Genomic DNA, 15,526 nt, shown 5'->3' with positions numbered 1-15,526 from the left:
TATACCAATTATGCCAATTGCTGTTATTCCAACAATTTCTTAGCTAGCCACCATTTTTACCCATAGCTGATAATTCCTCCTAAACTTGGCCAGGACTTTAAACAGATATTCTCCTCTATCTTACTCAAATTTATTGTCCTCTTAGTTATCATGTAGCAATTAAATGAACTCTAAAACCTGAACTGTTATTCCTTGACTCCTCTGTTACAGAGTTCCCTTCATAAGCAAAAAATGTTCCTTGAAGCCATTGCAAAATTCTTCCGTTCATCCTAACTTTCTTGCTCATCTAAATATCAACCAGAGCCTGCAGCTGTTAGATTGTTATCACTAAAATAAGCCTTCAATAGACAAGAAACATGACAATGTCTTAAATTCAACAGCTGAGGGAATATACTCTTGCCTAGTATCCAATATATGCCTTTTCTGAATTTACATCATCCACCCAGTCTGATCAGAATACAGGGTACTCCAGCTACTACAAGTTATACCAAAAAGATTCACGCTCTGAAATCACTACGTGGCTTCATGAGTTCACTCACTGTATGAAAATTCTTCATTTGACACTGGGATGTGGCAAAGCTTCTACGAATACTGAATGCTAAGGCAAAAAGACTGACTTCATGTTGCAAAAAAATCCACTGTTATCATTGCAACTTTGAAGACTGTATGTATCATAAAAAGAAAAAAAAAAAAAAGGAGAGCACAACAGGAAATTGTATCTCAATACTCAGGTCAAATGCAGAAGGAATAATAAAAGCTGGAGTAAGTTAAAAAAAAAAAAAAAAAAAAGAGCCGGGACTTGTGACCAGCATGCGTTGCTACACAGAAGGTGTGATAATTTGCACACATTTAGGGAATATACTTGCTAGTTGATTATCTAGACCATGTCCCTTCAGTTCTATAGATCTCTTCACTTACAGTGAACCTTCTCAAAATTAGGGTATGGAGCAAGATGTATGATCTGTACCTCTATCTGCCCAAACCTGATAATGAAAGTAACACCCACATTCCCACACCTAGATGACAGAACAGAAACTATGAGATAAACACTAAAAAGATACATAAATATAGGACTGGTAACCAACAAACATACCAGCACCAGTAGAAGGTTTGTTTCTTAACTCAAGCATAAACCCTACTTAAGTAAGATCTTATGCAACTGTGCAAAACAATGAGGCAGCCAGTCAATTGATTCTTACTTACCTATAGACAGATAAGAACCTAGGAAGTTACTATAGCCATTACTTTTCACAGAGAAAGACCCTAAGGACATTCAGCCATCCACACCACTTGCTTTAGATATGTAAGATGGACAAGTCAGAGTCATAAGATCATTCTTATTGCAATAAGAGCCAACCTGAAAGTTCATATAAATGTTAATTCAAACCAAACTTTGCATGCAACCACAGGGACCCATGTGTCTCATACACAAGATCAACCCATGACCACCTCTTTCTATGAGAAACTATTTTCTAGGACATAAACATCCAACTCTTTGCTCAGCCACCTCTCCATAAATCATTCCATAAAGTTCAAAAACAGGGAGAATCACAATCCTTTGGTTTTTTTCCATGCTTGGACAAAGAAAGAGAACAGGAATGAATATCTTCATATTCACAGCAATTTGTATCCCGAGGTCTGCTGCTTTGGGTTCTCCTGTAAACTCCACAACAGTTCAGATCACAAAGGTATTTTTTTCAGCAGCTATCCCAATTGTCTCTGCTTACTACATTTTGAATCACATTGTAGGATGGTCTCTGAGCATGCAGAATTAATTCTGTCAGATGAAACAAGGCTGCACGATGTGTATCAGGAGAATATGTAGTACAGATAACTGATAATAGACACTCAGTTCACAGGACCAGTCAATCTGAAATGATCCTTTTGAAACACGCGTGGTTCTCAGCACCAACTATTTTACTCTACAAATCTGTTCCCAATGAGCAGCATGACTTCTCAATAATTAGGACATTTGGGTCTTTGAGCATAATTACATTTTATTAGTACTAGGAAACATCACTGTTTCTGTTGAAACTGATTTGTGTTATGATTCAAAACATTTGCACTCAAAGCAGGGGCCGATGTAGATGTCAGTAGGAGTTTAAATAAATTACCCTCCTCCGCCAGTGATATAACTATATCCTCCTGTTCCCAAGCCATAACCGTAACGCTCTCCAAGAAATACTGGTTCATTTGGGTCATAGCAGCTGAGCAATTTTCGGAGTCTGAAGATACTGTAATATGAAAATGCATTAAAAAAAATCATGGAGGCATTAATTTTGAAACAGACATTACTAGCATAAATGTCATTCTAATAAATAGCACAAAAATGGTAATGGTAGGAGAAATTCTACAAAACACAGACATATAAACTGTTAAACAGAAATTTAAGATGGGCTATTTACTATGAGATATAACTGCTGATTTTGGTCAGTCATGCCTACACAGAAGAATCACAACGTGTAATCATATTCAGACTACCTTATTAAATAATAACGCTAACACAAAAACTTTTTATCAATTACAAGATTACATTGTTGTTAGTATCAGTCAAGGAATGCTGAGGGAAAGTGACAATTTTTTTCCTTGAATGAGTATAAAGCTACATCACTAATAAAACAGACTTAAACACAGAAGAAGAAGAGAGAAATATTGGTGAAAATCCTGCTGACAGGAACAGTGGTAATTCCTGAAGTATTGCAATCTATACCTTATCAATGTGTCATCATCCACTACAACTAACCAAGGAGTTCTGGCAGAGCTATGATTCAAAAACCTTTCCAAAATGGCAAAAGTTTTCCCACAGTGACCTAAAGGAAGAGAAATAACAGAATACACATTTAATCAAATGAGAATTTGCAATAAACAATTATTAATTCATTAAATATTCTACTGCACTATGCAAAACTTTTTGATAATGTCTGGCAAAATACCCGAGATGTAAGTTTTAATTTCATTCTTCATTGTGCTGAATGGCATTTGTACATACTGTTCAAACATAACCATTGCTTTCTATGCAGGAATGTACTTTCAAAGGATGTTGAAGTATGGAAATTCTTTGAATTATGGAAACATGAAAAATAAGTTTTATTCCAGCTATCTTGTTAAGATATTGGACAATACTGGGTAGACTGCTACTTTTAATTTTGAAAACTGTAAAATGATAAGACTATGACAGAAACACATTCTGCAAAATACTCCCAAGCTATTTCCATAGCATTTCATGATGCATCAAGCAGGTCCATTGCTTTTACATGAATACTTAAGTCTGCATTAATCTACCATACTCGTCACTGGCAACTCAGGTCCTAATAATTTCCTCCAAGGAAAGGTCTTAACATTTATCACAAGACTATAATGAAGCTGAAGAGGTAAAACGCCCTTTCTAGGAGCTGAGAAGTGAAACATCCTTCTTCAGAATGAGCAGGACAAGAGCAACAAGAAAGTCTTAGATTTCTATTGAATCTTCTTCAGATCTTGGAAAAATCTAATTGCAAACAGTCTTTACAGTTGATTGTCCAAAGTAATTAGCACTACCAATATTACAATTACTAAAGAATCATTAAAAAATAACAGGACACTACATTTGAAGCTACTTCCAGTTAAAATATTGAGAAAATGCAGCAACTCTGTGCTTAAGAAATGAAGTAAGTCCTGGCTTTGCTGATTTCGTGAAACCATGAACTTATTGCAGCCTGCTATGTGAACATTTACAAAATTAAAATCAAGATTTCTGTATTCTATTCCATCACAAAAGACGGACAAAAATAGTATTAGAGCAAAGTCAGCACGATTTGTTTAGTTTAGAGCACCAGTAGCCCACAGGGCCCACTGCTCTCCACAGCAATGCTCAAAGGCCAAACGTGGAAGATCCCATCCCCCCCTACAGATGATCCACACATGAACAGCAGGTCCACTACCTCCTGAAAACACTCACAGGTTGCACATGTCACACTGCACCTGTGCAAATGGAAAACCCTGTCTGTTCTCTCTCTGCCTCTAATACACCTTGTGGAAGACAAAAAAAACAGGCCAGCTGGAAACAATCCAGAGACCAGAACGACAGACCTAGTGGGCCAGACAAAACTAATAAGCCAAGCTAATAGCTTGGACATCTCTAATTCAGAAGGTTGACAACAACAGTCAATAGCTCACCTCTATCAGTATTAGGTATGCCTAAGTCTATAGTAGGAATGGAGATGTCTGCATAATCACTGTAGTATTCAATAAGGGCAGCTTCTCTTTCCCAAGTCTGCTTTACAACTGGTACTGCAAAAGAACCGTTGACATTGAAACACAAGTGACTTGATTAATCTAAGTACTTGATCAAAACATTTATGCACCTTGTTAAATGACATAGTCCTTTGCATGGTAATGAAAATACCGTTTCAAATACAGCATCATGGTTCTTAACGTTCATTCTTTTTTCCTTCCTACAATATCTAAAGAGAAACAATTTCACATTTTTATGAAAGCCAGTCAGGGCAGTTTTATTTACATAATAATAAATTGTCTTTTAAGATATGACTACAGTTTAATTCATATTACATCGAAAACTGTGATGGTTACATTTATGCTAACCAAAGTACGGAATTCATTACTTTTACACTTGCTATGGTAGACTTTATAGCACACATCAGCAGGAACACTATCAGAGATCAATCATTCTTCCAGTGTGGAAACTGTCGCATTTTAAAAACAGCACATCCAACTGTACAGCATATAAAATATTCTGAATCAGAAACAGACGAAATGAACGTTTGGAAATACTACACTTGTGTTATATACATCATATCTGACAGCAGCGCTGTATTAATGCTCAAAAGCACCTGTTCCTGGAGACACACTCATAGAAGGGACATTTATAAATATCATACAACCAATTTTGACCCCATGGATGTTCTATTAAAACAAGGACTGCTTAATGCTTATCTACAAAAGCAATCCTTCCCTTATCAGTTTTCCATTTCACATAATCATTTTAAACTGATCATACAAAATTCTAACAATGATACTATGAATATTTAAATTATATCCAGAAGTGAAAAAATTATGAGTAACATAAAAAAAGCCAAACATCTGGATGGTGTTTGGAAGAGAACTATGTGATTAAAATAATCTTTTTTCCGTTTTAAAAATTAAGTGGTCAAGACTTGGATGACCAACTTTGAAACACTGCATTCTGCTGTCATTGTGTCATTGCTTTGTGTTCTTTGACACCACCCAGCAGGCCTCATTGGTTGCAGCTAGTTCTTCAAATGGAGGAAGTGTTTTTATAACTTCCCTTTGCTGCTATATAACTGTGATGCTTCTGAAGAACTTCAGTCCCTTGCTGAATTCATCCATCACCTAATTTTGTTTGTTGCTGTACTGGGTTTGCATGGCAGGTTTTGGTAGGGGGGGGCACAGGGGCGGCTTCAGTGAGTTGCTGCCAGCAGCTTCCCCCACGGCCCGCGGGGCCAGTGCCAGCCGGCTCCCGGAGGGACCCGCCGCTGGCCAAGGCCGAGCCCACCAGCGACAGCGGCAGCGCCTCAGGGGCTGCGTATTAAGCAGGGGGTAAAACCCCCGTGCGGCAGCGAGAGAGCGAGCGCAGCGGCCCCGCAGCCCCGGGCGGTGCGGAGGGGCCGGGGGGCTCCGGGCGCCGCAGCAGCGGCTCCCCCAGCCCGCGGGGCAGCCCCCGGCGGGGCAGGCCGTGCCCCCGGCCCACGGAGCCCGCGGGGGAGCAGCTCCCCCCCGCAGCCCGGGCAGGGCCCCGGCCGCGGCAGTGGATAAAGAAGTGCAGCCCCTGGGAAGGGCTCACATTGGAGAAGTGTGTGGAGAGCTGCCTCCCATGGGAGAGACCCCAGGCTGGCGCAGAAGAGTGTGAGGACCATCCCCTGAGAAGGAAGGAGCAGCAGAGACAAGTGACGAAGTGACCCTATTCCCTGTCCCGCTGAGGGGGAAGGAGGTTGAAAAAAATCAGGAGTGAAGTTAATTAAGCCTGGGAAGAAGGGAGCGGTAGGGGGAAGGTGCTTTTAAGATTTGCTATTTTTCTTATTATCCTGCTCTGATCTGATTGGCAATAAATTATTTTTTTCCCCTGAGTCGAGCCTGTTTCATGTAACTGCTGAGGGATCTCCCTGCCCTTATCTCGACCCAGGAGCCTTTCGTAATTTTCTCTTTCCTGCCCAGCTGAGGAGGGAGGCGGCTGTGGTGGGCACCTGGTGCCACCGCAGCAGTCCTTTAAATTCCCTTTGCTTCTATGTAACTCCGATGCTTGTGAAGAGCTCGTTTTAGCCCCTTGGTGGAATCATCCATCGTCCAATCTGATGTTTGCTGCCTACCTACTTGCTCGCTTTCCTCTACTCTGATCACACACAGATTTGAAGGATTTATTATTCTTGATTGACCAACAGTCAATTTGGTAACACTGAAATAAGTTGAAAGGTAACAGTTAAGACAGAGTAGTAAGATCTCAATGCACTAATGGAAAGGATTTCAAATTTGAAAAAAAAAAATCTAACTTCACTTCTGTAGCATTGTGCAATGGCCAATACTGCTTTCAAAAGTTTTTTAAAGGAATGTAAAACTGCTCTCAAATTTTGCATAACAAATCCAAAGGGAATTATGGACAAAAAAAATGTTCATATAACATTATGGTGGAGTTTTGAAATGCAAAGCCAGGAATTTCACAATGCATTAACTCTATCCCCTATATAATAAAATGCCACATTACATCACATAACATTGCATAATCAGGCTTTATTTGGCAGAGAATGCCATGTGTACATTTTAATTTTTAACTAGAATAAGAAAACAAGTAGCCAGGAAATTATTTTCTATTTTGGGGAAATGTTCTACTTGAAAAATGTTTATCAGAAGAACAAACCCAGAAAGCTTTCAGAAAACAAGGCCCCAGTACAGAAACATCACAGACATACAAAATGCTTCCAGCCTTCACCTGGCAGAAGAGACTGACCTGTAAACACTGTTTTACCTTTCTCCAGCCAAGGACCTCAACCTCAGCAGAGTACTTTGACATACAGAACTATCTGCTGTTACAGACTGAGCCTCTGAATTTCTTCAGTGGAGTCTTCCTTCTTTGTATAAATGAAGAGTTCACAGCAGCAAGGACCTGAGTCTCACCTCAGTTAAATGGTCTAACAAGGGGGCTACTAGCTAAGTGTCTCTCTTCCTCACTTGTTTTGACAAAAGTGTCACCACCCAGACTAGTGCCTATTGTAAACTGTATCCCTTTGTAATCTGTAATAATACTTTGTAAATAATTGTAACAAGACTTTGTAAATAAAATTTTGTAAATAAAAAAAAATACTTTGTAATTTCTAATAACTCATATGTTCCCAAGAAAGAACAACTACATGAAATTCTGGGCTAGCTGTTGATGCGAATATTTAGCAATATGTATTAATACTATGATCACACAGAAGTTTTAACACTGCACTACAGAGGTATTTATAGAAGGTCAGCTCTAATCTCTTGATTATATTTTATTTGTGCTACTTCTAGAACCTTGATGGCATGTTTGCAGTCTTAAAAATCTTCTTATATAACCATATACAGTATGTGTAAGGCGAAGTGTAGCTGAAGTAAATTCTGAAGTAAAATTTAGCTGCTTTTGCACATCGAATTCCAAGCCTTAATGTTGCACTAATGTAGTTTTTGGCATACAATAAAAAATGACTTACCAGGTAAAAAGAGCTCTCTGAAGCTGGCATCCATTAATCTTTCAAAATCTTGAGTAAGATTATCCTCTATTGCATAACTCTGGAAGCTGTGAGGAAAGTTCAAGAATTTTCCTCAGTCTTCAACAGGTGTTTCTTGAAAGATGTTTACACCATCTTTTTGAAGCCTTATGTTCTTTTCTGACTTTTCAGGTTTGGTGGTTTTTTTGGTTTTAATTTTGATGTAAGAAAATAAACATGGATCCAGAAAGGAGAACTCTTCAGTGAACTCCAATTACAGGACAGTCAATTTTGGTTTGTCAAAAGCTACTTTAAAGATAGCCTGATTATTATGTGATTAAAATACTAGAAATGCGCCTCATCGAGTGCAGTAACATTAAGAAAGAAGTTCCATAAATCTTATTTTGAAGAAAAAACCAAACAAACAAACCAGCAACTGGCAAATAGTCTAAATTTAGAAGACCAGAACCTACAGTTTTGGATGCATTAGCAAAGAGGGACTCAGTTACAAAAAGAGCTTTTATCTTCATTCTGTCCTCTGACAATGTGTGGCAAAATGCCCCTCAAATTTGTTAAAACTACTAACCATTACTTCATTTTCAATTTTTTTCCAATACTAATCACTTCAAATTACATTTATGAACAAACTAAGCCTAATGCTGACAATACTACACAACTGGAGTATTCAAGGGCACACAAAATTCAAGTAAATTCCTGGAAATAAATCCATTCCTGAATTTCCTTATTAAGGAAATGTCTAGAAGTAAACTAGAATGGACTGGTAGGTGGCATTAAGTAGGTAGACTGTCTTCTGTTAAATAAGTGGATTTGGAATTTTTCTGTTCAAGTTTTGTAGACACTGGATCTACTTAAACTTAGCTGAGCCTTACTGTGTATTAGCTGAAGCTGGGTGTCTCTCTGTGTCTTTATTTTCCATGCCTCTGAGAAGGAAGTTAATACTCCTTGAACATATCTTGTTTGGCTGTGCTACGTTTTTTCATTTATTGTTTTTACAATGGATAGCATGGTCATATTTTCATGGTGATTACCACTACTTGCATAACACTACAAGTTCCAGATGAAGCATGCTATAGTGTTGCACATTTGAGAGACTCTTGATCTGGGCCATGCCTTGCACAAAGTACTACAGATGATCAGATTTCTACAAAAATTCCCATTCCAAGCATCATAAAACACATGCACACATCTAATTACATAGGGTGACAATAGACAGAAGCAGTATGACAGCGTAAGCTCGTATCTTCTACTGGAGGGAGAGGCAGAACAAAAGGAAGGAGGAGGGGAGACACCTTTCAGCTTGTTCAAATGTCTGAAACAGCCACTACACAGCTGCACAATTGTTTACTGCTAGTACAAAGAACAGAAGTGAACCAATTAGCTGGAGGAAACACACCGAAGGATATTAATAGATGCTGTAATAATAAATACTGTAATGTCTCCCCATTACAACAGTATAAGCTAACTTTATGCATATTTTTGATACTCCATTTCAGGATTTTTACCAACCAATCACTAATGATTGAAACATCAAACGACCACAACTCTTCATCTTAAACATTTCACAACTCTCCTGAAGAACTCTGAATAGCAAAAATTTCTCCCAAAACAAGCTGTTTACAGTTCTGAAGCTTTCATGTTTCCCTGTGGATTTTGCAAACATCTAGTTCCAAGAGCTACACAGCATATATCAGCTTAGTTTTTAAAATACTAATTTCATAAACTATATTGCATAGAAGTACTACCTTGACCAACCAGCAACTTACTTCTGTCACCATGAAATTTCCGACATGTTTTTACAGCAACAAAAACATCTTCCTTTTTCACTGGCTCTCCCTATATGAACAGAACAAAAATTATTTTTTTGATTGCAGGCTCCACCTTTAACATTTTACAGGATATGTATGTCCATACATATAATAAAATAGAAAATATCTTTTCATTGTATAGCATATCAACTAAAATAGGGTACTAGTAATACACTAGAAAGTACATCTTTGTCTCATGAAAAAAAGGTCACCAGTTGTTTAAAATTTCTGAAATAACATTATTGAAATACTTTTTCCGTTGATGTAGCCTTCTAACATAAATTAAAACACCTATTAGGAAAAGAGAATGAGCAGTAGAACTTGTTGAACTAAGAATGATTCATCTGAAAAATAATGTTTTCTTATTTTTTTTTGAAATTCATCAGTGTGAGAACATGTTGAACTGTATCATACTTGGAAAAAGAAGCTTAAATGCTACACAGCAGAAATCTTTGCACTTCCTCCACTGTAAAAATCATTTAACCACTTTTGTTTTCCTTCTTGGCACCTAGAATTTTGCTCTGCTGGAAGCATGGAACATTTACTGGCCTCTAGCAACTCTTAACCCATAAAATCATAAATGCATTATGCTAGAGGTAGAAGAGATGGGTCGTACTTTAATGCACCAAATACTATATTACATTTTATCTTGAGCCTCAAGAAGTTTTAGATTTCCATCTGTGAAAAAAGATTATTTATACTTCAGTATCTCACAGAAATGTAAGGAGGAATACTTTACAGATCACATGCTGTTCAAACATTGTGGTAGAAAGACCCATTAAAGCATATGCAGTATTTGTTTGCCATGAAATATCCTGTGCCACGGAAGGCTTCAAGCATATACAAAAAATAGATAAATGCCAGAACAAACTTTCTTTTTTAAAAAAATTATTCTTAAGGTTTGAGATTTTTAAAGTGAAGTATTATGCATTTTAGTAAGTGTTTTACCTTTACTAAGCAAGTGGTATTTAAAATATGGTACTTACACAGAGTGGCAGAAAATTACTGAACGTTGTTGCACAGCGATCAACCTTATGTGAGCTCACATCATCTGTGCAGAACTCAGGCACCGGAGTAAGATGTGGTCCTTCCCCTTTCTGCCAAATATACAGGGCAATCTATCAAAATAGAAAACATTTATATCATTAATGAAACTGGATAAAAATTCTTGGGGCACAAAAGAAATCATATCACAGGACAAACTTAATAGGAAAACTGGAAAATATGGGATGCTGTAGAAGATTTGTGCCTCAGTTGACTAGCTGCCTCCCTTACCTTTTGCTCACATTTCCAGCACCAATATGTAATCTTTCTGCTACAAAAGAAATTCTATAGACAGACAAGTTTTAAAATTTGCTTTATAGAATCACAATTAGTATCGTATATTTAAGCACATCAAAACAACTTCCCTCTTTAACTTTTATAAGAAATGGTAGATTGAATACTTACACCTTCTTTTAAACAAAAATGCTTATTGTGTTGCTCTTTTACAATTACTTTGGTAATTTGGAATAGCCTATGTGGCAATTTTCAGCTTTTCAAAATACATCCATTCTCTGGTGGCAATTTAAAATGCTCAAAATCAGTAATGAAACTTTGAGAAGCTGTAAAATAAAATGGATAATGTAACAGATAGGCTATCCTATAGTAGACTCTTGTCCACTTTAAATGTAGCAACAAAAAAAAGCCAGCCAAACTTCAGAGAGGAAAAAGGAAGAAGCAAAATGGTGATGTCTTGAAGATAGAAAAACCCCAAACACCACCTTTGTATTTACATCGAACTCATAATGGTAGTATTTCAATCTGTACTTCATGGTACATCGAGAACATTTAGACTTGCTCAACATTTCTACTGCAATACTTTTACGCTGCTTGTAACTTTGCCAGACTAAGTATTCAGGGGTGAAAGTTCTACACTGGGTGCCTACCTCAGAACAGTTGAAAGATTAACTTAATTTCATATAAAACTTTTTGAAAACTTGTAAGAACAAAATTAAGTTCTTAAAAATCTAAAAGGCAGAAAACAATATCTCAGTATGTATGTGGATTCAGAGCTTCCCAGCAGCACTGCCATACACTCCCAATTCTGAATGCTTAGTCTCTCTTGACGACAGGCCAAAGATGTGAAAGCATCTTTGGACAAGAACTGTTTGAGCATATACTCAAGATGTAGGAGATCTGGGTTTGAAGTTTGCTCCTGCCTAACTCAGTCAAAAGTTACAGCTTCTAGTTTTCAAAGGGTGCCTACACCAAGAAACCACAGATATTCTGGGACAGACACTCTCTGTGCTACCTCGTGAAACCGAGTTACTGCACAAAAAGCAATATTCTTGGAACCAAAAAGGTAGTGCAGTGAAGGGGAGCCCGACTCTACTGCATGGGAGGAATGGGACTTCTCTAACAGAGGAAAAATCAGTCTTGGGTTCTAGTTTCTGTTTCCCATGTTATCTACTCATATTCCCAATGGCTCTTGCATGGAAAACAAATTAAATACTTCACTAGAATATGGGACCAGACCCAGCACACAGCAAAGGCAATGAAAAGGAGTCTCCTTTCCACTGTTTTATGCCTACTTAGGAACTTTAAACCTATACAATTTTAAACGTTAAAGCTTTAAATCCCATCAGGGCCAGAATTCAGCTCCTCTTTTAGTAAATAATGTGATTACTAAGGTATTACTAAGAGGGCATAATATTTCCTTCTCCTAGGTGTTCTGGAGGAACTCAGTCCAAACAAAGAGTATTAAGTATGGTCTGGACAAGCCCAAGTCACCAAACCCGTTACAGACTTCTAATTTACAGATGATCATTTTCCTGCCCATCTCATTTAGGTCTCAACATCCTCAGAAAATCAGAGCTACCTACATACAGCTCCTTCTGGAACTTGGAATAAAACAAAAGCACCAGTTTGTTACAGGCCCTGTTAGGACTAGAGGCAGGCTTGAGAATACAATATTTTTGAAACTTAAGCTTCCAGGTTTGAAAGATTTTTGATAAGGTACAGTCACATAGTAGAAGACATTAACTGATGAGTTTTTAGCAAGTTGCTGGTAACTGGGCCATCATAACTACACATAAGCTCTTAGACCACCTCAACTGCAAAGTAAAAACGTGTAGTTTGACTGCACTGAAGAGTTTAAATGACTGTTTTCTTCCTTGTAACTGAGTAGATGACTGGGAGCTGTGAGCACAAGCATGGTGGCTCCTGCTGCACAGCTGATAGCGACCTGCTAAAATACTGTTAACTCAGCTGCATGTTCTTTCAAGACAGTGAGTTTTGTAGTTTGCAAGTTCTAATTTCTCTTAGCCTTGTCATTATGAAGTGGTCTGTTTATTTGCTGTTTTACCAACGCTGCTGAAAGCACAGATGATCTTAGCATTACAGATTAACTTCAACAAAGTAACTAAAGGGAAAGGCCACTCTGTATGGAAGAAAAATGAATAAACATTAGCGGCAGTTAAGACAAATACTGTTGACAGGGCTTGAAGAAGAGAAGGAGTATGGAAGTGGCATGTAACACATGCTCAAGGTAAGGAGCAGCCAAAAAACACACATACATCTCCAAGGTTATCTTCTGCCTTGTCACCACATAGACATTATGGAATGTAAGTAGTTCCTCTCCCTGCATTGTAGCTGGAAGACAACATAACAGCAAGGGATGAAATTTCTAAAGAGCTTCCAGGCCACTTTAAGATTCATAAATTCATAACATTGTTTAGGTCAGAAAAGACCTTTAAGATCATTGAGTCCAACCATTAACCCAGCACTGCCAAGTCCACCACTGAACCATGTCCCCAAGCACCACATCTACACATCTCTTAAATGCCTCCAGGGATGGTGACTCAACCACCTCCCTGGGCAGCCTGTTCCAATGCTTGACCACCCTTTCCGTGAATAAATTTTTCCTAATATTCTATCTAAACCTCCCCTGGTGCAACTTGAGGCCGTTTCCTCTTGCCCTGTCACTTGTTCTGTGGGAGAAGGGACCGACCCCACCTGCCTACCCCCTCCCTTCAGGCAGCTGCAGAGAGCGATAAGGTCTCCCCTCAGCCTCCTCCTCTCCAGGCTGAACACCCCCAGCTCCCCCAGCTGCTCCTCACAGGACTTGTGCCCCAGCCCCTTCCCCAGCCCCGCTGCCCTTCCCTGGACACGCTCCAGCCCCTCGACGTCCCTCCTGCAGCGAGGGGCCCGACACTGACCCCAGGGTTCGAGGTGCGGCCTCACCAGTGCCCAGTACAGGGGCGGTCACTGCCCTGGCCCTGCTGGCCACACTGTTTCTGACACCAGCCAGGACGCTGCTGGCCCCTTGGCCACCTGGGCACACGGGGGGCTCATGCCCAGCCGGCTGTCAGCCAGCACCCCCAGGCCCTTTCCCACCGGGCAGTTCCCAGCCCGTACCCTTGGGTGGGTCCCATCCAACCCCACAGACTTGTGTGTGTCTAAGTGGTGCAGCAGGTCACTGACCATTTCCCCTTGGATTATGGGCGCTTCACTCTGCTCCCTGTCTTCCAGCTCAGGGGGGCTGGGTACCTGGAGAACTGGTCTTACTGTGGAAGACTGAGGCAAAGATGGCATTCAGTACATCAGCCTTTTCCTCATCCTTTGTCACGATGTTTTCCCCCACAACCAATACAGGATGAAGATCCTCCTTAGTCCTCCTGTTGCTAATGTATTTAGAGAAACATTTTTTATTGCCTTTTACAGCAGTAACCAGATGAATTTCCAGTTGAGCTTTTCCCCTTTTGATTTTCTCCCTGCATAACCTCACAACATCCTTGTAGTCCTCCTGAGTTGCCTGCCCCTTCTTCCAGAGGTGGCCAACTCTCCTTTTTCCCCGAGTTCCAGCCAAAGCTCTGTTCAGCCAGGCCCATCTTCCCCACCAGCTCATCTTTCGGCACACGGGGACGGCCGGCTCCTGCGCTTTAGGCCTTCCTTCCTGAAGAATGTCCAGCCTTGCTGGACCCCTGGGCCCTTCAGGACTGCCTCCCAAGGGACTCTGCCAACCAGGCTCCTCAACAGGCCAAAGTCTGCCCTCCTGAAGTCCAAGGCAGCGGTTCTGCTGACCCCTCTCCTTAATCCTTTGAGAATCAAAACCCCTGTCATTTTGTGATTGCTGTGCCCAAGACAGCCTCCAACCATCACATCACCCACAAGTCCTTCTCTGTTCACAAACACCAGGTCCAGCGAGATGCCTTCCCTAGTTGGCTCCCTCACCAGCTGTGTCAGGAAGGTCTCTTCCATGTGCTCCAGGAACTCTTGTGGACTGTTTCCTCTCTGCTGCATTGGACTTTCAGCAGACATCTGGTAAGGTGAAGTCCCCCACGAGAACAAGGGCTAGTGACTGTGAGACTTCTCCCAGCTGCTTACAGAATATTTGTCTGCTTCTTCATCCTGGCTGGGTGGTCTATAACAGACTCCCACCACAATGTCTGCCCTGTTGGCCGTCCCCCTGAGTCTTGCCCATAAACACTCAACCCTATCACCACCATCATCAAGCTCCAGGCAATCAAAACACTCCCTAACACACAGCTACCCAACTGCCTCTCCCTCCTTGCCTATCCCTTCTGAAGAGTTCATACCATCCACTGCAGCCCTCCAGCTGTGCGAGTCATCCCACCACGTTTCTGTGATGGCAGCTATGCCAGTTTTCCTGCTGCACAATGGCTTCCAGCTGCTCCCGTTTGTTGCCCACAGTGTGTGCAGTGGTGTAGATGCACTTCAGTTGGGCTATTGATCTCGGGGGAGAAGGCCTAATTGCCAAGCGCTTCCGTGGTTTCTAACACATCAATAAGCCTCGCATCTTTCCTGCCACGTGGATCTCTATCCCCTGCCTCCATGGACACAGCAGATTGAAGGACCTCACCAGCACAACGTCCCTCAAACAGTGGCATGCTGCCACCAGGCTTATCTCTAGCGAGCCTTCTTTTATCTGTTTCCCCCTTCAAATGCAGTTTTAAGCTCTTTCAATGAGCCCTGATAACTCCTGTGCAAAGATCCTTTGTCCCCTTTGTGACAGGT

At 40.4% G+C, this 15,526-nt stretch overlaps 1 protein-coding gene across 4 annotated transcripts in view; it reads right to left on the bottom strand.

Annotated features, from left to right (window-relative positions):
• The window catches only part of B3GLCT (beta 3-glucosyltransferase), an 85,935-nt gene that overhangs the window by 5,432 nt on the left and 64,977 nt on the right, over positions 1 to 15,526 (bottom strand). For all 4 annotated transcript variants that reach the window (XM_080377522.1, XM_080377523.1, XM_080377524.1 and 1 more), the window contains 5 exons: positions 10,495 to 10,626; positions 9,467 to 9,536; positions 4,156 to 4,269; positions 2,711 to 2,810; positions 2,115 to 2,234 (listed from right to left, as the gene is read on the bottom strand). In XM_080377522.1, the coding sequence (XP_080233648.1) occupies positions 2,115 to 2,234; positions 2,711 to 2,810; positions 4,156 to 4,269; positions 9,467 to 9,536; positions 10,495 to 10,626 (536 nt within the window). The remainder of the gene's footprint in view (positions 1 to 2,114; positions 2,235 to 2,710; positions 2,811 to 4,155; positions 4,270 to 9,466; positions 9,537 to 10,494; positions 10,627 to 15,526) is intronic.

The sequence above is a fragment of the Falco punctatus genome, assembly GCF_963210335.1.
Source record: "Falco punctatus genome assembly, chromosome: 2".
Taxonomy (NCBI): domain Eukaryota; kingdom Metazoa; phylum Chordata; class Aves; order Falconiformes; family Falconidae; genus Falco; species Falco punctatus.
This window is presented reverse-complemented; position numbering and strand designations above follow the sequence as displayed.